This window comes from Lacerta agilis, chromosome 2, assembly GCF_009819535.1.
Source record: "Lacerta agilis isolate rLacAgi1 chromosome 2, rLacAgi1.pri, whole genome shotgun sequence".
NCBI lineage: Eukaryota > Metazoa > Chordata > Lepidosauria > Squamata > Lacertidae > Lacerta > Lacerta agilis.
This window is the reverse complement of record NC_046313.1, coordinates 7,186,128-7,213,585: the sequence shown is the minus strand read 5'-3', so window position 1 is coordinate 7,213,585 and position 27,458 is coordinate 7,186,128. Positions and strand designations below refer to the sequence as shown.

At 44.1% G+C, this 27,458-nt stretch overlaps 1 protein-coding gene across 1 annotated transcript; it reads right to left on the bottom strand.

Annotated features, from left to right (window-relative positions):
- Window positions 1-2,623: 2,623 nt before the first annotated feature.
- LOC117043020 (aquaporin-5-like) lies at window positions 2,624-8,735 on the bottom strand. The gene is made up of 4 exons (XM_033142644.1): window positions 8,349-8,735; window positions 5,186-5,350; window positions 4,159-4,242; window positions 2,624-2,917 (listed from the first exon to the last, which is right to left on the bottom strand). The coding sequence occupies exons 1-4, from the start codon at window positions 8,733-8,735 to the stop codon at window positions 2,741-2,743; spliced, it is 813 nt and encodes a 270-aa protein (XP_032998535.1). The 3' UTR covers window positions 2,624-2,740.
- Between the last annotated feature and the right edge of the window lie 18,723 nt (window positions 8,736-27,458).

The window sequence follows — 27,458 nt, the reverse complement described above, 5'->3', positions numbered from 1 at the left end:
ATTGAGATTTAATGTTGTTGTCTTGGGTAGTAGCTGCTGACAGGACTAACCTCTATTAATTTGTCTAGTGCTTAAAAAAACAAAACACCATGTAGGGTAATGATTATGAGCAAATTCAATTAAGTTAATTATGCGCTTCATGAATAAGTACTTTGTTTTGTCTCTCCTGAATCAGATTGTGCCTGTGCCACCTCAATGGGTGGAGGAGCAAAGTGGCACATGGACATCCTCTGGCCATAGTGAAGTTGGGACATTGAGGTTACCATCTCAGCCAGGAAACCAAACTGCTTTGCCAGAACCTCCCAACTATTGTGCTACATACTTACTTCACAATGCTCCAAAGCTCTTGCTCTTGATACATTATATATATTACTAGCTGACCCAGCCATGCATTGCTGTTGCTGATTTGGTGAAATGGAGAAGAAAGTATAGTATAAAAGTGAAAGCGTATGGTTTCGAATACCTTATTTTGCTGAGGTGTAGGATTTCTGCTGTCCATACAACTTCTTATTACTGTTATTCCAGTCCATACAACTTCTTATTACTGTTATTCCAGTTTTGAGGTGTTTTGTTACAACTGTCTTTATGGGTTGTTTTGACGTTTTTGATGTGTCTCTGGAGCTGGGCGAGGTGAGGCAATAAATGGCAGACGGGGCTTTGCTGGTCCGCGTGGCTCGGCTCTGTACAGGCGGTGGAGCCGCCGTCGGAAACTCGCCACCTTTGGAGCTGGGCGAGGTGACGCCGTAAATGGCAGATGGGGCTTTGCCGGTCCACGCAGCTTGGCTTTGTACAGGTGGTGGAAGCAGTGTTGGAAACTTGCTGCGTGTGGAGCTGGGTGAAGTGAGGCCACAAATGCCGGATGCGGCTTTGCTGCCCGGCCTGGCTATGTGTAGCTGAAGGCAACAGCAACGTTTCCGGGTGATCTGCCTTTCCATTGGATGGTGGTGACATCCGAAGAAGAGGAGGAGGGGGTAGAGACGGTTGTACTGTGCTGTAGCTTCTAACGTCCAGTGGAGGGCGCTAATTTTTTGCCCCAAATCATATTTTCACCTATTAAAAATGTGGTATCTGTACAATCTAATTATGTATGATCACTCCCATATGGCCATAGAATGTTATGTCCAAATTTGAGCAAAATTGGTCAAGCGGTTACGGAGCAAGGAGATCGCAAACAAACATCCAAGTTGAACATTTTAATATATATATAGATTCCCCCAAATTATTATTTACTGACAATGAACAACTCATAATGTTACAGAGATGTTACAGAAATGACGGTTGGCAAACCACCCGCTCCCCGCAAAATCCTTTCACGTTAGAGAATGATGTGAACCACAGTAAACACAACAGGGGTGAAAAAAACACAAGTCCTCTGCTGACAAATGTTTGTAAGGCGGGACCAAATAAATAATGACATGTGGATCTGTTGTCAACAGTTCAGCCACCCGTAAATGAAAATTGCATCTTGCTCCAACAAATGAGTTCTCTATCATAATAATAAAATGGGCAGAGGGGGAACTCAGATTGAGGCAGAAACAGTTCATTGACTGGTGGGCAGAGCTGCTACATTCGCTTCCCAGCAGGTGAGGATCTGTCATTTACAGGGAGTGAGAGGGGTGAGGTGGAGGTCAGCATGGTGTAAACACACCAGCAGAGACAACCCAGCACTGCTGGCAGTGTGTTTGGAGCGTGCCAACCTCCCCACTGCCTTGCCCCTTCCTCTCAGTAAGCAACAGTGACCCACCTGCCAGGAAGCTACCACCTGATGGGTGGCTTTTGAAATGAGGAAATGGGTAGAAGTCAAGGAAAGGAAAACAAAATAGAAAATTCTTTCCAGTAGCACCTTAGAGACCAGCTGAGTTTGTTCTTGGTATGAGCTTTCGTGTGCATGCACACTTCTTCAGATACACTGAAACGGAAGTCACCAGATCCTTAAATATAGTGAGGGAGTGGGGAGGGGTATTACTCAGAAGGGTGGTGGGAATGGGCGATCAGCTGATAGGTGTGGAAAACCTGTTGACGACTCTTATCTGAAGAAGTGTGCATGCACACGAAAGCTCATACCAAGAACAAACTCAGCTGGTCTCTAAGGTGCTACTGGAAAGAATTTTCTATTTTGTTTCGACTATGGCAGACCAGCACAGCTACCCACCTGTAAAAGGAAAGGAAAGTGTACTATCATGAATTTATGCCGCGTTCCACACTTGGCTAGTTGCTTCTCCTTTCTCAAACAATGCTCAGCAATGGCAGTGGTAGTCAAATGCAGCTGGCAGAACTAGATGGGGGGGAAGTGTAGACGCAGCCACCCATGACTCAGAAACCCAGTGGGTAGGGCCTCTTGCTTGATGGGGGAAGTCTTAGTAAACTCTTGCTGATGGGCCAAGGAGATTAAGCATCCTGCCCCTCCTGGAATAGCAATTATAAACCATTGCACTGGGCAAACCTGAATTTGGGCTAGAGGCAACGCCAAGATTCATACTTCCATGCACAAACATCACACCCAATGTGCATAACAATGTTTGCCAGACACTCATACCCTATTATTGGTTTGTTGGTGAGCGTGGCATGTGGAGAACCATGCCAGTCGGTTACTATGGGTTGCCATGTCAGTAAACTCAAATGACTCACACTGTTTCCTTTGCAATGGCTGGACGTTACTTCTCAGCGTTCTACGGTATTGTAGCAAATTGTGTGGCTGTCATTGGAATCATTTGGGCATGGTAAGTAACCCGCCACATGCTCAGGTCCAGAGTCTTTCAGAGTTAGTTCCGGGTGTGCTGCTCCCTTCATCTTGTGGAAGAACGAACCCTCGAACAATAGCCAGCCTCTCATCTAGGCTCAGTTTCTCAGGGTACAGAAGGTAGTTGTAAACTACAGAGGCCACGCTGGCACCAAAGATGGGTCCTAACCAGAAGACCTGTGGAAACAAGGAAATGAAGAGTAAACTTTGAAAGCAACCATAAAAGTCATATCCCGAAAACTGTGGCAGGGCTTCTAACCATGATTTCAGTTCTGTGCTCTTTTATTTATTTATTTATTTGTCAGTCAGTCAGTCAGTTTTATTACGGCAAAAGCCAGCAGCACAGAAAATCATAAATCCAAACAGAGAAAAATCGGCAACAACTTCACCAGAGATAAAACAATTACACAAAGGAACTTTACAATGTGTTATTCAATAAAAGAGATTTACGCTTCTCAATAGCTGAAGTGCAGAATTTAGCCACATCATATGATACTAGACTTGAAGAATCCCCCAGAAGATATTTTCGTAAAATTTCGGGGAAGGATTCCAAATAGTGTTGTAAGGGTGTAAACTTTGTTAAAAGGGGTAAAATAAATCGAGCACGTTCTTCACTATAGAATTCGCAAAATAAAAGGATGTGAGGAACGGATTCTACCTTGTTAGACATGCAGGGGCAGAGACATGCATGCATTGGAACCTTCATAAATTTGCCATACAGCACTGCTGAAGGCATTGTCTCGAAACGGGCTCTAGAGAAGGCCCATCTATAAGCTTCATTTATGATATTAGTTAAGTAAGGGGCCGCTGCAAAGTTAGGCCAAGATTTTAAACATCTGTACTTCTCCACTTTATTTGTTATAAAGTGGCTTGAACACTTCTCCCCCTCTCATTATCACCTCACAACAAACTTCTGAGGCAGGTTAGTTGGTGGTTGACCCAAGGTCATCTAGTGAACTTCATGGCTGAGTGGGGATTTGAACTCTACTCTCCCAGGTCCCAGTACAACCCTCTAACCCATAGCTGTCAACTTTCCCCTTTTTAAAAGGGAAATTCCCTTATTCCGAATAGGATTCCTCGCAAGAAAAGGGAAAAGTTGACAGCTATGCTCTAACCACTGTGTCACTGGATTGATAGGGCTAGGAAGTCCAACCTGCACCTAAGCTGGTCAAGATTCTTTATCGAATGGCAGTGCGTGCTCTTCTGTCCAGGTTACCTGGTCACAGTCTTCCCCACAACAGTTAGATGTACTGTATTTCTATTTAAATAACAATTTAAAAGAAACCTGTGTTCTCTTTGGGGTTTTGGTGATGAATTTCCTCTTTTTGGGTGATACGTTATGTGGCCACCCTGCTTACCGACCCACAATTCTAGGATCAATTATGCAGTCTAGTCTGGCTAATCGATACAAAACTTACCCAGTGAGCACCACTGAATTTTCCCATTATGACAGCAGGTCCAAAGGATCTAGCTGGATTTAGGGAGCAGCCAGTATAATAAATCTGTAAAAGGCAGAAAAGACATGGGTTTAGATTTGCCGTTCTTCTCAATTTCTTCATATAGCCTTTCCCCTCTAGCAGTTAGGGTCCTTTCATCAAGCGGTCCATCACAGAATTGTAGAGTTGGAAGGGACCACGAGGATCATCTAGTCCAACCCTCTGCAATTTGGGAATCTTCCATTGGGCTTGAACCCACAACCCTCAGATTAAGAGTCTCATGCTCTACCAACTGAGCTCTCCCTTCCCATCAAGGTGACTTTATCTGGGTATCCAGTCTCCAGGTGCCCCCATACAATGCAATCTATGGACTCCCCTCAATTAACCTTTTTCCATGATTAATTTTCTATCATTTTCTTAAGTTACTTAACATACATAACAAATCAAAAATTTATCAAGACAGAAAAGAAACATTGCAAAATCTAAAGTATAACTAACTAAACAGAATGAGAACCAATTATACCAAGGGGTCTCTGTGTGCAGATGATGCAGAAAGCTTTCAAATGAATGCAGAGATACACCATTGAAATCAAACATAAGAGAAAACAATGTTTACCATATCAATATATGGATAACATTCTTTGTTATTCTCTGTAGAACTGAAATCAACCTGTGTTTCTCCCAATTCTACTGTCATTCTTGATGCTGAATGTTCACTTCGTCTGAATTTTCAGTATTTTATTTTGAACTCTGAATCTCACCCAGCGAGTGAAATTTGCTTATGTAGAGGGAACAGTGAGGAAGGATTGTGAGAATTCCCTAAAGGCCCCCACTCCAAATCTTTAATTTATTTTTTTTTAAAAAAATAGTGTGCACACTCACGCCAGCACATAACCATTTCTAAATATTTTTTAACTCTAGCCAAAGTCACTTTTCCTACCCTGCCTTCTTGAAACATGTGAACTCATCTGTTTCCAAAACTAGGAAGAATAATAACTCAGGAGCTTACCCCAATGAGGTGAGCCATGGTGACCGCCAGTCCAATAGACAATGCTGAATTGCCCCTGTTCTCCGCCCTGCGTCTATCAGTGGCAGCGAAAATGCACATGACAACCGAGAAGGTTAGGATGATTTCCACCACCAGCGCCTCACCAGGGTTTGTGCCATAGGTGAGCTGGCAAAATGGAAGAGACAAATGTGAAAAGAAAGGAAAAGATAAAAATTCTAATATGGAGCATCTCTGTAGCTCTAGGCTGGGTCCTCACAAGCCTCTCTCTAATACAATAGTCCCCAACCTGGTGCCCTACAGATGTTGTTCAACTCCAACTCCCATCAGTCCCAGGCAGCATTGCTAATGGAAAGGGATGATGGGAGCTGTAGTCCAATATCGGCAGGGTACCAAGTTGGGGAAGGCTGCTCTAATGGGTGTCTATTGCTGCAATCCTAAGCACACTTACCAGCAGTAAGCCCAATTGAGTTCAGTGGGACTTTCTTGTGAGTAAGCACATATATGACTGCACATTTAGGATGCACTCCTATCCTGAGCTGGGAGTAGATCCCATTGAACACACAGAGGGATTTACTTCTGAATAAACCGATAGTAAATACGATAGCTCTGTAAGTGTTTTCTGTCTTTCCTGCCAACAACAACAAGTCAGATGGGTCTTCTGAGCAATTCTGCCTTAATTGCTAAATCTTCCTTTCTCCAATGAATAACTTTCCCCTGTTCAATGCCTTCTTTTGCCAATTTTCTCAGTTTTACTGCTGGAGCTGGAAAGCTAGATTAGAAACCTGTTTTGCCCGGGTGACTCTCCCAAGGATCTCCCAAGGATACAGGATCACAGACGAATGCAGATAGTACTGCTACTGGTCTGCTTTCCCTCCTTTTCCATTGCAGCACCACACACACACACACACACACACACACACACCAACTTTTCTCCACATGGGACCAAAAATAAAAATAAAAAAATCATTTGGGAAAACTGGATCCCAAAGTGACCAACCTAAAGAAAAACCATATTGTCAGTTAGCAGACTGTGCTTACGGCTTATCTTCCCTTGGGGAAAATCACCGTTTAGCACTCAGTTAGGATGAACCACAACTTGAGTTTTCTCCAGATTGACATTTGCTCCGATTTAGAGCTAAAAAATGGGTTTTTCCTGAGAAAGGAGTGGGGCAAGGGGAAAACCGCTTGGACGCGTGCCTTCTAGGCACGAGACAAGCAGAAGTGTGGATGAGCCCTTAGTCTCTCATGGAAGCAGATGACTGTCTACATCACGAAAGCCCTTGACAAGATCTTGTGTCAACCTGTTGTGCAATGTTGATGCAGCCAGTGTTCAATATTGTAATCCAGGAATGCAGATTAGCTAGAATCAACCCATACAGAATTGCTGGCTCTGTTTACATTCCTTCATTTGTCTAATTCGGAAGGCTGGGAGTCACTTGTGCAAGATTCCTTTTCTTCTTCTTTTTTACAAAGTAAAAAACAAAACAAAAACAAAAACAAAAATGTGCACCCCACCCCCAAAACCATTCCATTGTAACTATCCAACCTCCCAAAATTTCAACATCTCTTGTGATGGTTTGACCCCTTTCCATTTTAACAGTACAAATTCTACAAATACCTTCCAGATTTCCTCAAAATCACAACTCCTGCATATTCCCCGTCTTACCTTAATAGCACATGTTAATTTATCATTAATAGCTATATACTGCACCTCTTTATACCACTCTTCCATTTTATATTCCCCTTCCCCTTCCTAGCTATAATAACTCATGCAGCTGTCAATAAATTTGTGAGCAAGTCCTTCATAGCCTGCGAACCTTCTACTCCATCATAAATCAATAACAATGCTACCTCTGAACTTCCAGTCAGCTTTAACCCAGTGATTTCTGTTATCCCCTTAAACACCCTTTGCCAATATATATATATATATATATATATATATATATATATATATATATATATATATACACACACACACACACACACACACACACACATACATATTTACACCCCCATCACATGTGAACATAAGTCCCAGTTTCCTGGCATCCCCTCCAACATGACAATGAATATTTCTTGTTTATTTGATTTAATCATATTGGTGTTAAATACCATCTCCATACTAACCTATAGTAATTTTCTTTTATCTTATAGACAACATTTTCAAAGTGTGTTCTCCCATATTCCCCCCCAGCTTTGACTATTTATCTGCCCTGTTGTCTCCTTTTCCCACACCTCTTTTAATTGATCTTGTTTATCCTTCATTTTTACTAATATTTTATAAATTTCTCTAGTTTCCCCTTTTATAACTATATTTTCTTCTTTATCTCCCCTTTTTATAATCATTTTTTCCCCAAATTTTATGTATTCTTTGCATTGTTTTCCCTTAACCACTTCTTTGTCCATTGCTCAAGTCGTATACAGTTAAACCAAGTTATTTTACTTCCTGTTAGAGCCTCTCTTATTTGTTCTTTGCTTCTCATTTTCTCCAACCATTCCTTAATTTGAAGTATTTTCTTCTCTTTCGCTTCTTTTTCAATTTCCTTTTTTAAATTTACTGAGAAGTCTTCTAGCATCACCACCGGAGTTAGTGGGGAATTTTCTGGTATCAATTTCCCTTTATATTTCGCCCATATCTCAATGTTGTTTCTTAATAAGGGATTTTCAATATTCTGCCACCATTGCCTCTTTGGTTTGATAAAAAATATATATATTCACAAACGTCTCCCTCATTTCCTGTGTACCATTCTAGAACCATTCTAACTCTCCTTGTTCTCGAAACAAAATAAAAAATGAAAAAATTCCTTCCAGTAGCACCTTAGAGACCAACTAAGTTTGTTCTTGGTATGAGCTTTCGTTTGCATGCACACTTCTTCAGATACTTGTTCTGTTATCCCGTCTATGATATATCTTAACTGATTTGCTATATAATATAACTTTATGTTGGGGAGACCCAGGCCACCTGTTTTCAGGGGTTTATACCATCTTATTTTATTAATTCTAGGTTTCTTATCCCCATTACAAAATTTATTAATCATACTCTGCCATCCCTTTATCTCTGTCTCCAATATCATAATTGGTAACATTCTAAATAAATAAATAGAAATTCTACTTGTGCAAGATTCTGTTGCTCAATCATTTCTTTGGCAATGGAAGGACTTACGTCATTGAGGGCCAAAGTATGGCGGACGTCTTTGGGTGTCACGGAGTAGATGATTCCTGCACCAGTGATGGCTCCCAACAGCTGTAACACCACATAGAGCACCGAGCGGAGGATAGAGATCTGGTTCCCTACAAAGTAGGCGATGGTCACTGCTGGGTTGACGTGTGTGCCGCTGACATGACCGAACGCTTGAACCAAGGTGCCGATGGTTAGGCCAAAGGCCAAGGAGATCTGAAGGACACTGGGCAGCTGCAAGGGCCACTTGAAGGCTGAGCCCAGGGCAACGAAAATGAAGATCACAGTGGCTACAAATTCACAGGCAAGAGCCTTGGTAAACCTGAGTGTGAACAGTTCCTGATGCCTTCGTGGTGGAGCAGCCGCCGCCATTGTGAGATCAGAGAGGAGGCAGGAGCAGTGGAGATGATGAGGTGGAAAGTTATCCTGCTTGTAGGCAGGGATTGGTGTGAAGTGTAGGGCCGTGCACACATTTATAAGGGACTCATTTAATGGTGTGTGGGTGGAGCCAAAAAAACCAGTCAGTCATCCTGAATTCTCCTTTGGAATTGGAAGCATTTTGAGGATAAAATTACCAGAGCCTTTTTCAACATTAAAGCAATGGCCCCGACACTTTGGGGTGTGTGAATGTGATTTCCTCTCGTTCTCCTCAAAGTAGTACCGTAGGTTTCTGTGGAATGCCTTTGGGCATTTATTTTTCTTCCTTTATTTCCCATTGTGTGGGAGGTGGTATTTCACACATTTTATTTTGAGAACATGCACAGACATGCTTATTAATTCATTAGGCGTATTTATAACCCACCCATCATCAACATGGATACCAGTGTGAGGCTCAAAACAGTTTTTTTTTAATCAACCCAAAGGATGCACACTAAACATCCCATGTTTAAGATCCTGTGTGCATGTGCATGTGCATGTATATATATGGCTGGACCAGCTCACAACTACTCAGTGAAGACCCATTGATATGAATGGGCATGACTAATAGGCTTTTATCAATGTCAGTGGGTCTACTCTAAGTAGGAGTAACTTGGAAACTGCCCCCCCTATTTTAAATATGAGATATTTGGTTTGTATTCTTTGCTTTTAATGTTTTTTAGTTTCTGGTTTGTATTCCACTCTGATGTTTGAGAGAGGGGGCTGGGAATTTTGAGAGACTCAAAATTATTCTTTCAAAACACATTCTATTCACCCTTTTTGGTGTTTGTTTGCCTATTCACAACCTTTGTTTCTCCCTTTTCCTGCAGCTGCTATGCCATTCCCTCTCATTCCCTGAGTGACACCTCCAGATGTCATAAATACACATATATAATGATGATATCACATAGCCCATCAGATCTTGCTGAATGATGTTGTCAACAAGGCCAATTCAGTTAGACAGCAGAAACTCTGGAAGCGAACTGCAAACATTTTCTTTCTTTTCTCACAGCTCCCCCCACCCCCACAATTTCTTTTTTACCCTCAGGGGGTAAAAATGTTGGCACTAAAATCTCGCTTAAAACAACATTCATAGCAAAGCAGGTTATTCGTTTTCCAGGGAAATATTTGATAAATTTTGAGGGAAACGAAAAAAGTTTATGTTATGAGTAGCAGATTTCATGGGGAGGCTCCTTACATCCCAAGGTTGTTACTAGATTTCTCCTATTGTAAAATTCAGGATGAATTTAGAGTATTTTCTCACCCAAAACATCTCAGGATTCTTGAAGACAACTAAAAGTGATTTTTAAAAGAAAGGTAACAATTATTATTTTTTTGAGGAGAATGAGTTACCACACATTCAACTCTGAGTGGTCATCATTTTCCCATGCTATTTTTTGGGAAATGGTAGTTGTCCATAAAAAAATAAAATGGTGGTCACTAGGTGACTGTGAGCTTTCCTCTGAACACCACCTTAAATGGTAGCAAAAATGTTTTTAAAAAATCATTATATTATTATTAGTACCAAGGTATGGCATTTTAATGAATGAGACAAGATAGGCGCAAGGTTATAATGAATGAAACATAAAATGAATGTGGCTTTCAGCAACAAAAACAAATGGAGTCCTTACATTGTTCCCCCCACCACTCTTTTTTTTTTTTTTTTGAATGGAACTCTTTGTGAAAGAAATATATGATATAGATGAAGAAAATATTCACTTTAGGTACCATCCAGGGGAAAGTTGTCCTCCACAAGCCCCACTGAAATGAACGTTGAGTTCTTCAGCTGTAGGTTCCCAGGTATCGTTAAACATTCATCATCCCCAGCCATCTTAGCCAAAGGTCATGGATGATGGGATTAGTAGTCCAACAACATATGGAGATCCAAACTGAAGGATTCTGAATTAGATGATGTCTTGTCCCGATGTTATTTTAACAGGAACACAAAAACACTGCACAGAGGTTGCTTCCAGGACATCTGCATGATAGATGTAATGCAATGTACATGAGCAATTTAAAAGCACCCAGGATGCACATTCATCAGTTTTTCCCCCTACACAACACGCTGATGCAGAGGGTGACGTAAGGCCCCATGACAAGCTCAGGAAGGAGAAATGATGGAGGTGGAGAGCAAAGTGATGGCCTAGAATGAGACAGATGCTCACCACAGTATTTCTGCCTGAGTTAGGAGGGGGAAAAGTACGATTTGGAAGCCACGTCCTGGCTACTAATTACTCTTTATTTCTCCCAGTTCCCCATCCTGTACTTCCATAGCGCTGCAAATGTCCACATCCATATGACCTCTCTCCAATTCCTCCTCTTCTCCACCTTTCTTCCTTTTGTCACCAGAACCCTAAAACTGTCTTTCTCCAACGGACTCCTACCTTATTCTCTTCCTTCCTCATTCTCCCTCATTCCTCCAGATGCCATCTTTACCCACACCTAATTCCTCTTGCACTTTCCCCAATTCCTCTTTTTTCTCTCATCACCAAAATGACTAAAACTATATACACAACCTTCCCTTAACATCCAAGTCATTGCCTACAGACTTTGGCTCCGCCTTTTTCTGCTCCCGCCTTTAGAACCAACCAATGAAAACAGCCCAATGACAGACGACTGCAAAAATAATATAGAAAGCTATAGGGGTTGGAATCCAAGATAGAACTAAGTGAACATCCCACCAGCACAAAGTTTTCTACCCCTTGCCCCAACACTGGATTTAGGGGGCTGGCATGGGGCACTCACATAGGGGGGGGGAGCAGGGAATCCCATTGTGCTAGTGCTAATTCTTGCACCAGATCAACTATTTAGTTCAATACCACCTACAAAATATCACATTGGGGGGTGAGAGGTCAAATTTACTTGGTCAATTTTGGCACATTGTGTCTGCTTCTTCTCGTTACATCATTGCACACTTACATATTACCAGGGCTATGAACCACTGATGGCATTTTCAGCTCCGTGTTTCACATGATTAACTGATTAAGATGAAATACGTATAAAATCAAAAGAATAATAGAATCATAGAGTTGGAAGAGACCACAAGGGCCATCCAGTCCAACCCCCTGCCAAGCAGGAAACACCATCAAAGCATTCCTGACAGATGGTTGTCAAGCCTCTGCTTAAAGACCTCCAAAGAAGGAGACTCCACCACACTAGTTGGTAGCAAATTCCACTGCCGAACAGCTCTCACTGTCAGGAAGTTCTTCCTAATGTTTAGGTGAAATCTTCATTCTTGTAGTTTGAATCCATTGCTCCATGTCCGCTTGGCTTTTTTAGCTGCTGCATCATACTGTTGATTCATGTCAAGTTTGTGGTCTACCAAGACTCCTAGATCCTTTTCACATGTACTGCTCTCAAACCAGGTGTCACCCATCCTGTATTTGTGCCTTTCCTCTTTTTTTGCCCAAGTGTAGTACTTTACATTTCTCCTTGTTAAAATTCATCTTGTTTGCTTTGGCCCAGTTGTCTAATCTTAAGGTCATTTTGAAGTGTGATCCTGTCTTCTGGGGTATTAGCCACCCCTCCCAATTTGGTGTCATCTGCAAACTTGATCAGGATGCCCTCAAGCCCATCATCCAAGTCAATGATGAAGATGTTGAATAAGACTGGGCCCAAGACAGAACCCTGTGGCACCCTACTAGTCACTTCTCTCCAGGATGAAGAGGAGCCATTGATGAGCACCCTTTGGGTTCGGTCAGTCAGCCAGTTACAAATCCACTGAATGGTAGCATTGTCTAGCCCACATTTTACCAGCTTCTATACAAGAATATCATGTCAAAGGCCTTGCTGAAATCAAGATAGGCTATATCCACAGCATTCCCTATATCCACAGCATTCCCTTCATCTAGCCAGAAGAGCCTGGCTGAGTCAGACTAAGGTTGACCTAGTCCTAGTCTTGCGTCAGACCTCATCCTGCCAACCAGATTATTCTAGGAAGCTCAGAAGCAAGGTGTGAGGGCAATAGCCTACTCCTACTGTTGCTTCCTGGGAACTGGTATTCAGACATGTGCTGCTATTAAAGATGCATGTCCTGTGTACCCAACTTGGCTCACCGCTGCTGAAAGATCCAGCCTCTTGAAAATTTGTCTAATCCCTTTTCAAAGTCGTCTAAGCTAGCACTTCCTTTATTGTTGATGCTGCATATGAGCTTATATCTTGATTCATCATGGTAGATGGCAGTGCCGCGGTATTTGTGAAACTGCTAGTGTGCTCACAGAACAATAATAACTCAGACAAAAACCACCCTCTATGCCTAAGCTTGAACCTCAAAGTGGCTTATGAGAAAACACAATGAAGAGGTGCATGATAGCAAGTGCTACTGTCCTTTGGTTGGAGAAGAAGGATTCTCACTTTAAATCAGGAGGCATTGCATCATTCTCAGGTAAAGTCATAATTTAATTTAATTTTTGTTTTGTTTATACGTTCTTTTAATGTCTAGATTATCCTGTCCAAAGGGCTCAAAGCAAACTGATTCATCGTCAGCATCTATGTAGATTGCTAGGAACACAAACAATGGTACCCTCAGTGATTACTGCTGCAAAACAAATAAATGGGTGCTAAATACTAGTTATGCCTGCTAAAGACACAGATTTGTTTGCTTTAAAAGGAGGAGGAGGGGGGCGTTTGTACCTTTGTGGACAACTCTGCAAGTGAGGCCCTCCAGATTATACCTCATCTTGCAGATGTCCATCTTGTGGTGACCATGGAGAGGGCCTTCCCATAGAAGTTAGGTGCCAACAGTGATGAAGTTTAAGTGCTTATTGAAAACTACTCAGGCCAGTTAGCACAACTTGCGGCATTTTCTTTGGTTACAGATGCTGTTCTTTGATTTGTATGTCTTCTCGCCTGCCTTTCATGGGTTTCCAGCTCCAACCTTCACCGTCAGTGAATGAATGAATGAATGAATTTGCATCATTTTGCATCATGAATGAATTTATTTGCATCAGCCATTGGCCACAGCAATAAAACAACAATACGATATACAAAGAATAGAACTAAAAAGTCAATTATATAACATACATGTTAGGGTTTTGAATCAATAGCCAAATAGTGGATCGTATTCTGATTGCCCCAGCTAAAAACCTTGCAACCTTTGCTGTCACCTGCTCATCTTGAACTGCCAAGAGAAAGGACACTGTGGCAGTGGTTGGGTGACCCGGAATGGACAATAAAAGAGGGGTGATAATCTCATTCCTCAAGTCTTTTATAAAGAGTGCAAGCCAGAAGGACATGCGCCACCTATTCGGTACTGCCATCTCCACAGGGACATAAACGTTTTTCATGTGGAATCTGTTGGAATCGTCCCTCAAGTACAGCCAAGGGCAATACATTCAACCTTGCGAGAGTAAAAGCGCTTCTATATTTTAAAATTGCTAGGTTATGCAGATAGGGTGCCAGAGAGTCGAAATGGGAAGGTGGAAAATAGTCATACCACGGACAAAATTTCCTTATTGTGGCCAAGTTGTTCTGATGCTCGATATCATTTAGGCCATAGGTAGGCAAACTAAGGCCTGGGGGCCAGATCCGGCCCAATCACCTTCTAAATCCGGCCTGCGGATGGTCCGTGAATTAGCATGTTTTTTACATGAGTAGAATGTGTCCTTTTATTTAAAATGCGCCTCTGGGTTATTTGTGGGGCCTGCCTGGTGTTTTTACATGAGTAGAATGTGTGCTTTTATTTAAAATGCGTCTCTGGGTTATTTGTGGGGCCTGCCTGGTGTTTTCACATGAGTAGAATGTGTCCTTTTATTTAAAATGCATCTCTGCGTTATTTGTGGGGCATAGGAATTTGTTCATCCCTCCCCCCAAAAAAACATACGCCAGCCCCCCACAAGGTCTGAGGGACAGTGGACTGGCCCCCTGCTGAAAAAGTTTGCTGAGCCCTGATTTAGGCGCTGACAAAATAGACTGTTTGCTTTACTGTTTACTCACCCAAAGTGAGAGCTTTCTGTGGTGACAAACCACAAGAGTGAAGTTTTTGATAGACAATTTTAGTCCAGGCGTTCTTGTGACAATCTTGCAGCACTAGGGATATTAGACTGGGGGGATTTGAGTTTAGGCGAGCCAATAGTTAAGTGTCCTATGCCAGATCCGTAATTCTACCGAGGGAAGATTAGCCTCTAGGCACAATGATGTGTTTGGGACACAGGGTGGTACAGAGAAAATTAGCCTTAGGAACTTTGGACAGCTTCTGTAGATCCAAGGTGAGTACCCCATGTAATAACTGTGCTAGGGGTTTATCTTGGAACACTTCCAGGACTCATGGTATATGTTTACCACCTTTCGTGTGGAAAAAGTGTGTCGGAATTTTGGCACTTTGGGACGCTTTTACTTTTGCACATTTCTGGTGTGCTCCCCATGACTCCATAGACTGGAAAATAAGGCCAAGATATTTGAAAACTTTGAAGTATGAAGAAAGTGAGTCAATGCTAAATTAAGTAATTATGTCCATTTATGTCAGGAGACTGCCCTCGCCAGAAACCAAGAGGGTGCCAGGGCTTTATCAGTATCGCGAGCCCCCGTCTCCGGTGCTGAGCTCTTTGTCTTCGTCCAGTGGGAGGAGCAGCAGTTCCTCCAATGGGGAGGGGGAGATGGAAACAGGAAGTGGGAGCCGGGGCCGTGACAGGGGAAGAGAGCCTTCGCACCGAGCAGAAACGAGAGGTGAAGCACCCCTTCCATCTCCCCTTTTGCAAAGGGGGGAAAGACGTAGAGGGGGGAGGCAGGGGTTCCGCATCCCACGCCTTTTATGCTGGGCAAAGAACCGGAAGGGGTCATTCCCAGACTCTGCAGAAGGATGAGGTGGACGTTCTTTCTTTAGCTGCACTGTAAATATCTGCATGCCATGGTTTTCCCAGTAGTAATGTACGGAAGTGAGAGCTGGACCATAAAGAAGGCTGATCGCCAAAGAATTGATGCCTTTGAATTATGGTGCTGGAGGAGACTCTTGAGAGTCCCATGGACTGCAAGAAGATCAAACCTATCCATTCTCAAAGAAATCAGCCCTGAGTGCTCACTAGAAGGACAGATCCTGAAGTTGAGGCTCCAGTACTTTGGCCACCTCATGAGAAGAGAAGACTCCCTAGAAAAGACCCTGATGTTGGGAAAGATGGAGGGCACAAGGAGAAGGGGACGACAGAGGATGAGATGGTTGGACAGTGTTCTCGAAGCTACTAACATGAGTTTGGCCAAACTGCGAGAGGCAGTGAAGGATAGGTGTGCCTGGCGTGCTCTGATCCATGGGGTCACGAAGAGTTGGGCACGACTGAACGACTAAACAACAACAACAACAACAAATATCTGCACAATAAAGGAACTTAGTTCCAGAAGTTTGCGTCAGCCTGGTTACTCATGAGCAGCCACTAAACCACCTTACAATTTAATTCCATTGGCTGTGGTTATGCTTAAGTTTGCGTTGGAGATAAATTGAGTTTTTAAGGAAGAGGTTGTTAAGTAGTGGACCTGAGAGTACCATTGTTAAGGGTAGGTGATTGCTTTCAATATTGTGGCCCACTTCAAACTCCATAACAAACTTATGTGCAAATCGTGAGATTGCGATATAATCTATGACACTGCTTCCGAACTTTGTAAAATGGGTATATTCCCCGGGCCGATCTCCCTCTGTATTACCGTTTAATATTAGCAGGTCCCTGCGCATTACAGTCTGGGCTAAACAAAGCAATCAGTAGTTACATCTATTATCTTTAGATAGGTGGGAGGTGCCTCCACCTAAATAGGTATCGGATTCCAGGAACTGATTATAATGGGTGTATAAGTTAGCGTTGTTAACACCCATGCATGGATTGAAGTCTCCTCCAATGATAAGCAGTGCTGCAGAATAAGTGGATTCGAGGGATTCACAGTCAGTGTATTGCTAGAGTAGGATCATGAGAACATAGGAAGTTGCCTTATACTGAGTCAGACCATTGGTCCATCAAAGCTGACTCTTGTTCACACTGACAGGTAGCAGCTCTCCAGGGATTCAGGCAGAAGTTTCTCGCAGCCCTACCTGATTATGCTGGTGATTGAATTTGGGACTGTCTGCATGCAAAGCAGATGCTTGGTCGCTGAGCTATAGGCTCTGCATATGCAGAAACAGGCCTTTATGTGTGATTGGGAACCCTGGAACAATCAGGTTTCCTACAGGCCCTACAGACAAACAGTTGTGTGGGTGTACAACCCATTCTCACCTTAGCTACGGTAAGTGCATGGAGGCTGGAGGAGAGGGTCCAGAGTACAGTTCAAAGTAGCTATTCTAGATTACCTAATGTGGCAGTAAAACCCAGTGGTTTGGCTTACTTCCCCACCCCATAGCTTGGTTGGTACTGGCCAGTAAACCAAGAAGACAGAGTTGAACGATGGCCTTTCCCCCAGTCGTCTCTGAGCTTTGTAGAAAACATTTGCCATACCCATTTTCTCTCTAGTTTCATAAAAGTGTAGAATGAATCCTTTTTCTTTCACCCCCCCCATCACAGGGGCATACGAAGGCTCCTCGGTACCCGGGGTGGCGACCGGAGGCACCCCTGGGGACGGGGCATCGTGACGGCACGTTGTGACTTCACGACACACTGCTTGCCTTGGCTTTTCTTTTTTAAAAAGGGCTTCTCTCCCCGCTGCCGGGCAGAGCCGCCCACAGCCGTGAGGGGTGGGCCGGGCCAGCAAGGATGGGGTGTCACCCTTGTGACAAGCCTGACACCCCTCCTCCTCGCTGGCCTCCCGGCAGCTCCGCCCCAACAGTGGGGAGAAAAAAAGGAAGGCAGGCGCCAGTGGCTGGCTAAGCCAGCAAGCACGGCGGCACCGATCGCGGGAGGCGGTGCCCCCACCACAAGTGTCATCCCCACCCCAGGGCGCTGCCCGGGGCAGCACGCCCCCCCGCCCCCACCTCACTATACCCCTGCCCCATCACTCCTGCTTTTAACTTATCTTGCTTCCTTCTCTCTCTCTCTCTCTCTCTCTCTCTCTCTCTCTCTCTCTCTCTCTCTCTCTGTGTGTATATGTATAACTGGCACGCAGACCAATTTTATCCATGTTGTCTCTTGCTCCCAAATAAGTGCCTATAGGACTGCAAACACCCCCTCTCCGCTTCAAAACAAATGGCATGTGTGGGTATATAATTACCTTTGTTTGCCAAAAATATATTGGCATGTGCTTTCCTTATTTCCAGCCCCCACTGTGCTAGAGAATAGCCTCTCCCCCGCTAACATTCTCAACACGTGGCAAAACAGTGAAGCACTCATTAGAGGCCACCTTCTTAATTGGTCACGGAGATCAAGATTATGTCAAAGGTCCTTGCCACAAGGTTAAATGTGATTATTTCTGACATGAGCAACCTTCAATTAGGCAAGATGCATAAAGAACTACTATGGAGTGGATGGTATCAAAGCTTTTAATCAGTGTGTTTTTGACATTTCATTTGGACTCTTAGTGGTTCAGTGACAGCAATCCTACTCCAAATTGAAAATGCCAGTTCTTAGACAAAAAGCAGTCCTATATAGTTTCCAAAATATGTTTTTATTGGTGTTAGAGCTCTTCCAGAGGAATAACTTTCCTATATTTGTAACATCTACTAATAAGCCTTGGGGACGCGGGTGGCGCTATTGGTTAAACCACAGAGCCTAGGGCTTGCTGATCAGAAGGTTGGTGGTTTGAATCCCCGTGACGGGGTGAGCTCCCGTTGCTCGGTCCCAGCTCCTGCCCGCCTAGCAGTTCGAAAGCACGTCAAAAGTAAGGTAAGTGACGTTTCCGTGCGCTGCTCTGGTTCGCCAGAAGCGGCTCAGTCATGCTGGTCACATGACCTGGAAGCTGTACGCCGGCTCCTTCGGCCAGTAAAGTGAGATGAGCACCGCAACCCTAGAGTCGGACACAACTGGACCTAATGGTCAGGGGTCCCTTTACCTTTACCTTTACTAATAAGCCTTAAATTGTGACTTGGTACACTTAGGTTCAGCCCCAGAATTTGTTTTTATTGTACCAATAGGCTCAATTTTGGGAGGTTGGGAGGTAATAATAAATAAAAGGGTCTCTGAGTATGTGCAGAGTTTCTTTTCCTCACTGGTCTGTCCTCACACAGGATTAGGGATCGCAGAGTCCAAGGCAAATGTCAAGGCTCACAGACAAGCTTGAGCCTGGGCATTCGCTCTTTGTAGAAACTGATCCCCTGGGCTATGTAGGGTGTTAAAGATCTTTACTGCTTACTGTCAATCTAACCAATTGTCCATCAACCACTCAAAATCAAAAGTTGTAGTCTTCTCTAGAAGTCGTAAACTTTTTCAGTGGAAGCTTGGTGGAGTAAAAATAGATCAAGTTTTTAAGTTCCAATATCTAGGGATTGTTTTTCAATATAACCTGAGCTGGAAATCCCAAGTTCAACATCTACTTAACAAGGGCAAAACTCTATCTCATGCACTTCTCCAGTTCTTTTTCTCAGACGGAGCCCTACACGTGCCCTCGGCTTTAAAGGTGTACAATGCAAAAGTTATTACCACTCTTACTTATGCAGCTCCGCTTTGGGCAGCTCTGGTAAATCCGGCCCCGCTGGAGGTGCTGCAAAATCAGTTTCTTCGCCGGCTTTTAAAACTCCCTACGTGTGTTAGTAATGCAGCTATACGACTAGAATTGAAGATTCCTTCACTAGAGACTCTCTTATGGAAACGAATATTCACCTACTGGTTAACTCTTTGGCATAGATTACCCAGCCATTATCTCGTCCAATGTCTTTGGCGTGACGAATTTGCAAACCCTTGGACTGGGAAAATCCACGCCAAACTTCTGTCTTTTGGAATCTCTCCTTCAGATTCACTTAAGTTAGACCCTGCTTCGGCAAAAAGATTAACCAAACAAAGACTGGACGATTTGGAGCTGCAGCGTAATCATATGCTGGGTGGGGGTGTCTGCTCGCCTCGGAATTTTGGAGTTACTCCAATACATCATGTCCCTCTCTACCTATCCTCCCTCTCCACTGCTGGGCACCGATTCGCTTTCACCAAAGCGAGGTTTAATGTTTTTCCTTCTAATGTCCTGAGAAATAGATTTTCCAAGGGCCTAGTTTCCGCCTTTTGTGATTGTGATAAAAAGTCGACGGAATCTCTCCATCATATAATCTTTATCTGTTCCCTGCATAGTGAGGCTCGGGAAAAATTACTAAGACCAATAACTCAGAAACTTACAGGTGCACCAGCTGAGTCACACCTTGCCTTACTCCTGCAAGACAATGACTCCTATACAACCTTGCAGGTGGCAAGGTTTCTAAACTCTGTCATATCTCAAAAAAGGCGCTGTGGCCAACTACACGACCACTAATACTTTTGTTTTCTGCTCCCTGGTTGCAATTTTAAAACTTGTATTTGTGCTGTGGTTTGTTTCCCTATGACTCCAGGGTCTATGGTTTGCTGTAACTTTATGTCATATATTCCATATTTTATGTTTTTATGGGCTTATAGCCGCAATAAATTTGAATTTGAATTTGAATCTAGGTAATAAAAAGAGGATTTTCACTGCAAGGCTCCAGTCAGGAGCTCTATGGATCAGACACTGACTCCCTGGACCACTAGGACTTTGACTATGGGAAGGGGACACTGTTGGTATGTAAGTTCTTGTTCAAATTGCTTAAACCATGTTGCTTAAAGTAGAGGATTATAAAATGCTAACTGCTAAGACAGTACATCTGTTGCAGAAATAGTAACCTGGAACACTGGTCTGATGGCAGTAATGGCCGTTTGCTGACTGCACTTTGCACAAAGCTTGGTTTTCATCCCCTCTCTCTCTCTCTCTCTCTCTCTCTCTCTCTCTCTCTCTCTCTATTTAAAAAGGCAGTTTCCTAACATTCTGTCGCACTTCAGTGTGACTAGGGGCACATCCACATAACCTGTTTTCTGAGCATTCATCCAGATTTGTTAGCTGGGAGGTTAGACTATGTTGTTTCAAGGCAGAAGTTACCCAATACTTCCCAGTCCATTTCCCCCTGACTTGTCTTATCACAAAAAGTCCAATCTTTTGGAGAGGGTGGGTTTGCAGGCCCCAGGCACACTGAAGTCGTGAACGGTGGGCTGAGGCAAGGTGGAATTGCAATAAACACTGGTGATGAAAGATTGGGAAAAAATGTGGAATGAGGGAATGAAATTTACTTTATGTAGTGAACTAAAGGAAAATGCCTACAAGATGATGTATAGGTGGTACATTACACTGGTTAAATTGGCAAAAATGCATAAAGGTAATAACAAATGTTGGAAATGCAAAGAAAGTATTGGTTCCTTCCACCACATGTGGTGGGAGTGTAAAAAAGTAAAATTGTTTTGGGATGAAATATATAACGAAATAAGAAAAATGTTAAAGTATAATTTTGTTAAAAAGCCAGAGGCATTTCTATTAGGCATTACAGGTACGGAAATAAAGAAAGAAGATTTAAAATTATTTCAATATGCAGTGACGGCAGCCGGAATCCTAGTGGCACAAAAATGAAAGCAAGATATACTACCGACAAAAGAGGAATGGACAATGAAATTAACAGAGTACGCAGAATTAGACAAAGTGACAGGAAGACTTCGCGAACAGCGAGACCAAAAATTCATAAGGGACTGGACAAAGTTTACAAATTATTTGAAAGAAAAAACTCAATTAAATACGTTAATGGGATTACAAGAGGCTTTGTAGTCATAGAGCAAATATTGTTGTAAAATGAAATAATCAAAATTATGTTAAATATGGAAAGTAAAGCAATGATAAAAATAAGAGGTATAAAAACAGAAATGACGGAAAGCTTTTGAAACCAGAAGGAGGGATTGAGGGAAGTCAGGGCTGAAAAAGCCAAAGTATTGGAATGGATGATGTATACATATAATACTACATATAGTATATTATAATATGTATAATATACTATATGTAGATAAAATCAATAAAAATGAGAATGCAAAAAAAGAAAGAAATTGCAATAAACACAGGACAACCACTTGAGATTTAAACAGGCCACAGCTTTATTGGTTACAGATGTCATCATGTTTTGGTGCAGGCATTGGACATGTATCCTGAAACAACCAGCCTTTCAGCTATTTGATTATTTCACAGGGTTAACTAAGGTGAAGGATCGCCCTATGATGCATGTCAAATCAGGGTGGCCACACCCAAGATCAGCCAATTCGTGGTGCTGTGGCTCATCAGCCCTCATCTGGGCATCTGGAGAGAAGCACTTATACCCTGGAACCCTTTAATGTTGTACCCTAATTCCTTGGGCAGGGGGTGGGGCGGGGCAGGGCTCCCAACCAACCGTCCAACGAGACTAAGGATCCAACCCAATGCCTTATCTGCTACTCAAATCAGTCTCTCCCCACCGACTCAATGCCAAACCAATCACAGCTGCAGGCAACCCCTAATGCTCTTGCACATGTCAAGCAGCTAGAGCTCATTGCCTGCTGGTGAAAAGGGCACCCCCACGATTGGCTACAACCACAGGTGAGCCCCAATGGCCAGTGGAGGAGGGAGTGATGTTCTTCCCTGGCTGTGGACCCCGCTGGATGGACACCTCGCTGCCACAGCCATGCTGGAATGCAACCGCCGCCTCCCCTCATGTGGAAGGTAAACGGCCATTGTTGCACCAATCAATTGTAACCCCACAAACAGAATTTGCAGGCAAGTGATCGAACTCTACCTCAAAATAGGGACAGTCTGAAAGATCCCCAAGAAACAGAACCCAGGATGGGGCTATGCAGATGAAAAGGCAGGGTTATGCTGAAGAAGAAGAAGAAGAAGAGGAGGAGGAGGAGGAGGAGGAGGAGGAGGAGGAGGAGGAGGAGTTTGGATTTGATATCCTGCTTTTCACTACCCGAAGGAGTCTCAAAGCGGCTAACATTCTCCTTTCCCTTCCTCCCCCACAACAAACACTCTGCAAGGTGAGTGGGGCTGAGAGACTTCAGAGAAGTGTGACTAGCCCAAGGTCACCCAGCAGCTGCATGTGGAGGAGTGGAGACGCGAACCCGGTTCCCCAGATAACGAGTCTACCGCTCTTAACCACTACAGCACGCTGGTGGCAGAGTTGCGTCTCAATAACTAGGGGTCACCAAGTCATGAATGAAGTTTAGCCTCCTTCTCCATTATTGTCTCCAAATGCGCCCATCTTCCCAGTGGGGAACAGGAAAGTACTGCAGCTGGGAATACTGCTGCATTAAGGACACACCTGCTTTCCAGCCCTGACAGTTTGACGGGCTGGCCCCTTCTGATGGGGATATGGCATGGCAGGGGGTCTGTGCAATATCTGCAGGGTCCTTATTCTACCCGATGTCAGGGACTGGACTAAGGAGGAATGGTGGGGACTGCCCCCCTCTTCCTGAACCTTCCCGAGAAGAGGAGGACAGTATAGATTTAGAACAGTGGTTTGCAGAAGGTCATAGTTCAGAGGCTGCAGAGGGGAGAAGCTGGGAAATATTGGGAGAGCAGCAGGAAGAAGAAGCACCAGGGGAGAGACAGTTGACAGACTTGGTGTCTTTAGAAAGCATTCCTGACCCCCCCCTCCCAGAACCAGGCATGCATTGAGAGTAGTAGAACAGAAAGCTCAGAGGCAGAAAGCACTGATCAGCCGGCACAGGGATGCTGTAGTATAGGAGGGACTGAGGGGGTGGGTCTTTCCTTGGAGCAATGCCATTTTCTAAGAGAGACCACATTCCTTCGTCTCTCTCTGTGAATATTGAAAAAAAACCACTTGGTAAGAACTTTTCTTGTTTATCTGCTTCTTGGCTGACAATGTGGGAGGGATTGGAGTCCCTGAAGCCTGACCCTGAAGCCATTACAACAACAGGGATTTGGTAGTATGAAGCAATCAGGGCTGTAGCTCAGTGATAGGTCATATGCTTTGTATGCAGAAGGTCCTGGGTTCAATCCCTGGCATCTCTAGGTAGGGCTGGGAATTGTCCCGATACCAAACCCAGGAGAGTTGCTGCAAATCAGTGTAGACAGCGCTGAGACAGATGGCACCAATGGTCTGGCACGGTATAATGCAGTTTCCTATGACCTTAATTAACATGTTCAGAGCCTCTGGACTCGACATGTTTTCTTCCAGTAAGAGATAGGTAGATAGCTAAATATAGATATATAGATATTGGGTTGGGGCAGCAGCACTCACAGTTGAGTCTCTGCTGGTTACCTGAAAGGAGAGGGGAGGGTTGAAGGACCAGGGATGCTGGCACCATGAAATCTGGGGTACTCTGATGAATCTTCTGTTGTGGTCAGATATTTCTGGAAGCAATGCTATTGTAAGTGCTCCACCCACCTCCCTTCTGTCATTGGCAAGCTGCTCAGTCACGTTTGCCGAACCCCCTCCCCCCAGCCAACCCTTTTCACCAAAACATAACGGGTTTATTTCTGGGTCGTAGTTAGGAATGAGGATGGCTAGCAGGGATGGAGGAGAGCTTTTTGAGAGGTACAGCGTTTCGTTTCTCCACTGCGGTTGGATGGGATCTCTGCAAAAGAGATACCAAGCATCAGCTACAGTTAAGGTGAGGGAGGGAAGCATTATTTTGTGTTGGACTGAAGTGGGGTTCATAGATGCCCATGTAGCATGGCTTGCAATGGTTCTTAAAAGCACATTTAGGGTGTCTTCCATTTAGGATGGCCACTTACATGTTGCCAAAAAAAAAGAGGAAATGCATCACTAAATGGAAACTACAAACACATACATATTTGCATATATTTTGCATATTTATGCTAATTGATATGTACTGACATAAATTTAGGGGAGGGTTTTTTAATTTAAATGGAAAGGCAAAACATCTCACCTTAGTGGAAAACACTGTGACCAGCTGGCCTGTGTGCAGCTTGCTGTCCGGGTGCTAATAGTTGATGGTTTACCTTTAAACCAGATAAAGGTAAAGGGACCCCTGACCATTAGCTCCAGTCGTGTCTGACTCTGGGGTTGCGCCGCTCATCTTGCTTTACTGGCTGAGGGAGCCGGCATCCAGCTTCCAGTTCATGTGGCCAGCATGACAAAGCCGCTTCTGACGAACCAGAGCAGCGCACGAAAATGCCGTTTACCTTCCCGCCGGAGCGGTACCTATTTATCTACTTGCACTTTTGACGTACTTTCAAACTGCTAGGTGGGCAGGAGCTGGGACCGAGCAACAGGAGCTCACCCCGTCGCGGGGATTCGAACCGCCGACCTTCTGATCAGCAAGCCCTAGGCTCTGTGGTTTAACCCACAGCGCCACCCGCGTCCCTTTTAAACCATATAGGAGGTCCTTTATATAGTGGTACCTTGGGTTACAGACGTTTCAGGTTACAGACTCCACTAACCCAGAAATAGTACCTTGGGTTAAGAACTTTGCTTCAGGATGAGAACAGAAATCGCGCACCAGCGGCGTGGCAGCAGCGGGAGGCCCCATTAGCTAAAGTGGTACCTCGGGTTAAGAACAGTTTCAGGTTAAGAACGGACCTCCTGAACGAATTAAGTTCTTAACCCGAGGTACCACTGTATAGGGATATCGGAAGAGGATCAGTCCACAGCCACACCTAGCACTTTATATCCCACAGTACAGAAAGACTGCAGGCATGGTATACAGGTGAAACTCGAAAAATTAGAATATCGTGGGAAAAGTCCATTTATGTAAGCAATTGTTTTCATTAGCTACTGGTGTTCAATATATGAGATAGACTCGTGACATGCAAAGCGAGAAATGTCAAGCCTTTGCTTGTTATAATTGTGATGATTATGGCGTACAGCTGATGAAAACCCCAAAGTTGAAATTGTTAATTTGTGGTTCTCATCAGCTGTACACCACAATCATTACAATTATAACAAATAAAGGCTTGACATATCTCGTATATTAGCTTCACCTTTTAAGTTGAATTACTGAAAGAAATGAACCTTTCCAATGATATTTTAATTTTTCGAGTTTCACCTGTAAGTACCAGAACTGCCCTTAGCTGTTCCCCAAGGTATAAAGTCTTTGTGACTGGTAGCCATTGATAATGTTATCCTCCATTAATTTGCCAAATCTCCTTTTACAGCCATCTAACTGAATGAACACCCCCTACGTGCTATGGTTGTGAATTTTATATAAGAACAGAGGACTCTCCTCTGCAAAGTATATCACCCTGCTCTCATTGTCCATCAGCATTGCAGTGCAACTCTTTGTGCATTTGGTATATGGACATATGAATTATGCTGTGCTTCTGAGCTGCTGCAACAAAAGTGTCTCTCCTTACGGAACAGTGCCCTAAATTATCTTGGGACAGCATACGCCAGAAACCTTTCGTGTGTGTTGGTCAGGAACCTCAGACCTAGGGGCCAAATGTAACCTCCCTACCCTCTGTTTGCCCATTGAGATTTCCCCCCAGGCCACACACCCTGCTGAGTCATAGTCCTCACCAGGAGTACTTGATTTCTAATAATGCCTGGATGGAAGGTGGAAGATAGATACGAGTGTTGCCTATTGTTGTTGCTGGTATCCATCTGTCTCAAGAGACAACATAGCTGTCAAGTTTCGGATTTGAAAATAAGGGATCAGCAGTCTCACCTATCCCGGGGACAGTCACATGTCAGTGGTGGGCGGAGCCAGAAGCAAAAGTGGGCGGAGCAGCAATGTAAACTCCAAGTGGGCTCGGGCTCGGAGCGGAGCAAAGAGGAGGGCAGCCATGTGCTCCGCGCGATGGAGCCCCATCGTCTTCTTGTCTGATCCCATCAAAACAGAACAGGAAGCAGCAGCTGCTCAAAGGCAGCCAGGCTCCGCCCGCCAGCTAACCCTATTGGCCGGCTGAGGGGCTCGGCGGCAACGGATAGGGGCTGATGCAGGGGGAGGAATACACCCCCCTGTAAGCACGGGAAATGGCTCCCACTTGCTTTGAGGGCTGAGGCTTTTCTCTCCAAGTAGGCGAGGTCTTCCCACCCAGTCCCTGGCCAGCAGGGGAGGAGCTGCTTCCATTAAAAACGGGAAATTTAAGGGAAATAAAAAATAAGGGAGAGCAGCGGGAAACTGCTTAAAATAAGGGAGAATCCTGGGGAAAACGGGATACTTGACAGCACTGCTCTAGGGTGAAAGCCTGGGCAGTGTGTATGGAGGTCCTGGGCTGCCCAGATGACCAGACCCCCCGCTTGGCCTTGCCAATGTGGTCCAAAGGAAAGCAGAGCAATTCATTTGACACTAGTACAGAGGTAAAATTCACATTTGTTGCTCTACTCACTTTTGCCTGTGCCCCCTACCCCCTGGCATGTGGCCCTCAGTAGGTGTCCAGAAGGAAATATGGCCCTGAGCTGAAAAATGTTCCCTCTCTCAGACAGACAGGCTACCAATGAGTCTCCTTGTTTCTCTGTGAGGACCACTATACCCACATTGATGTATCCCAGTGTGGTGTAGTGGTTAAGAGCGGTGGACTCATAATCTGGTGAATTGGGTTTGATTCCCCGCTCCTCCACATGCAGCTGCTGGGTGACCTTGGGCTAGTGACACTTCTCTGAAGTCTCTCAGCCTCACTCACCTCACAGAGTGTTTGTTGTGGGGGAGGAAGGGAAAGGAGAATGTGAGCCGCTTTGAGACTCCTTCAGGTAGTGATAAAGCGGGACATCAAATCCAAACTCTTCCTCCTCCTCCTCCTCCTCCTCCTCCTCCTCCTCTTCCTCTTCTTCTTCTTCTTCTTCCCTGAGCCATTGATGTTGTTGCACTGTTTCTTTTTATTATTTTTTATTCATAATAAATAATACAA

What these genes read in the sequence shown, in the direction of transcription:
- LOC117043020 (XM_033142644.1), bottom strand. Translation starts at nt 8,735, where the DNA reads ATGGCGGCGGCTGCTCCACCACGAAGGCATCAGGAACTGTTCACACTC. An exon ending in CCATGGCTCACCTCATTGGG is followed by an intron (nt 4,243 to 5,185) that starts GTAAGCTCCTGA and finishes TGCCTTTTACAG; the next exon opens with ATTTATTATACTGGCTGCTC. An exon ending in AATTCAGTGGTGCTCACTGG is followed by an intron (nt 2,918 to 4,158) that starts GTAAGTTTTGTA and finishes TTGTTTCCACAG; the next exon opens with GTCTTCTGGTTAGGACCCAT.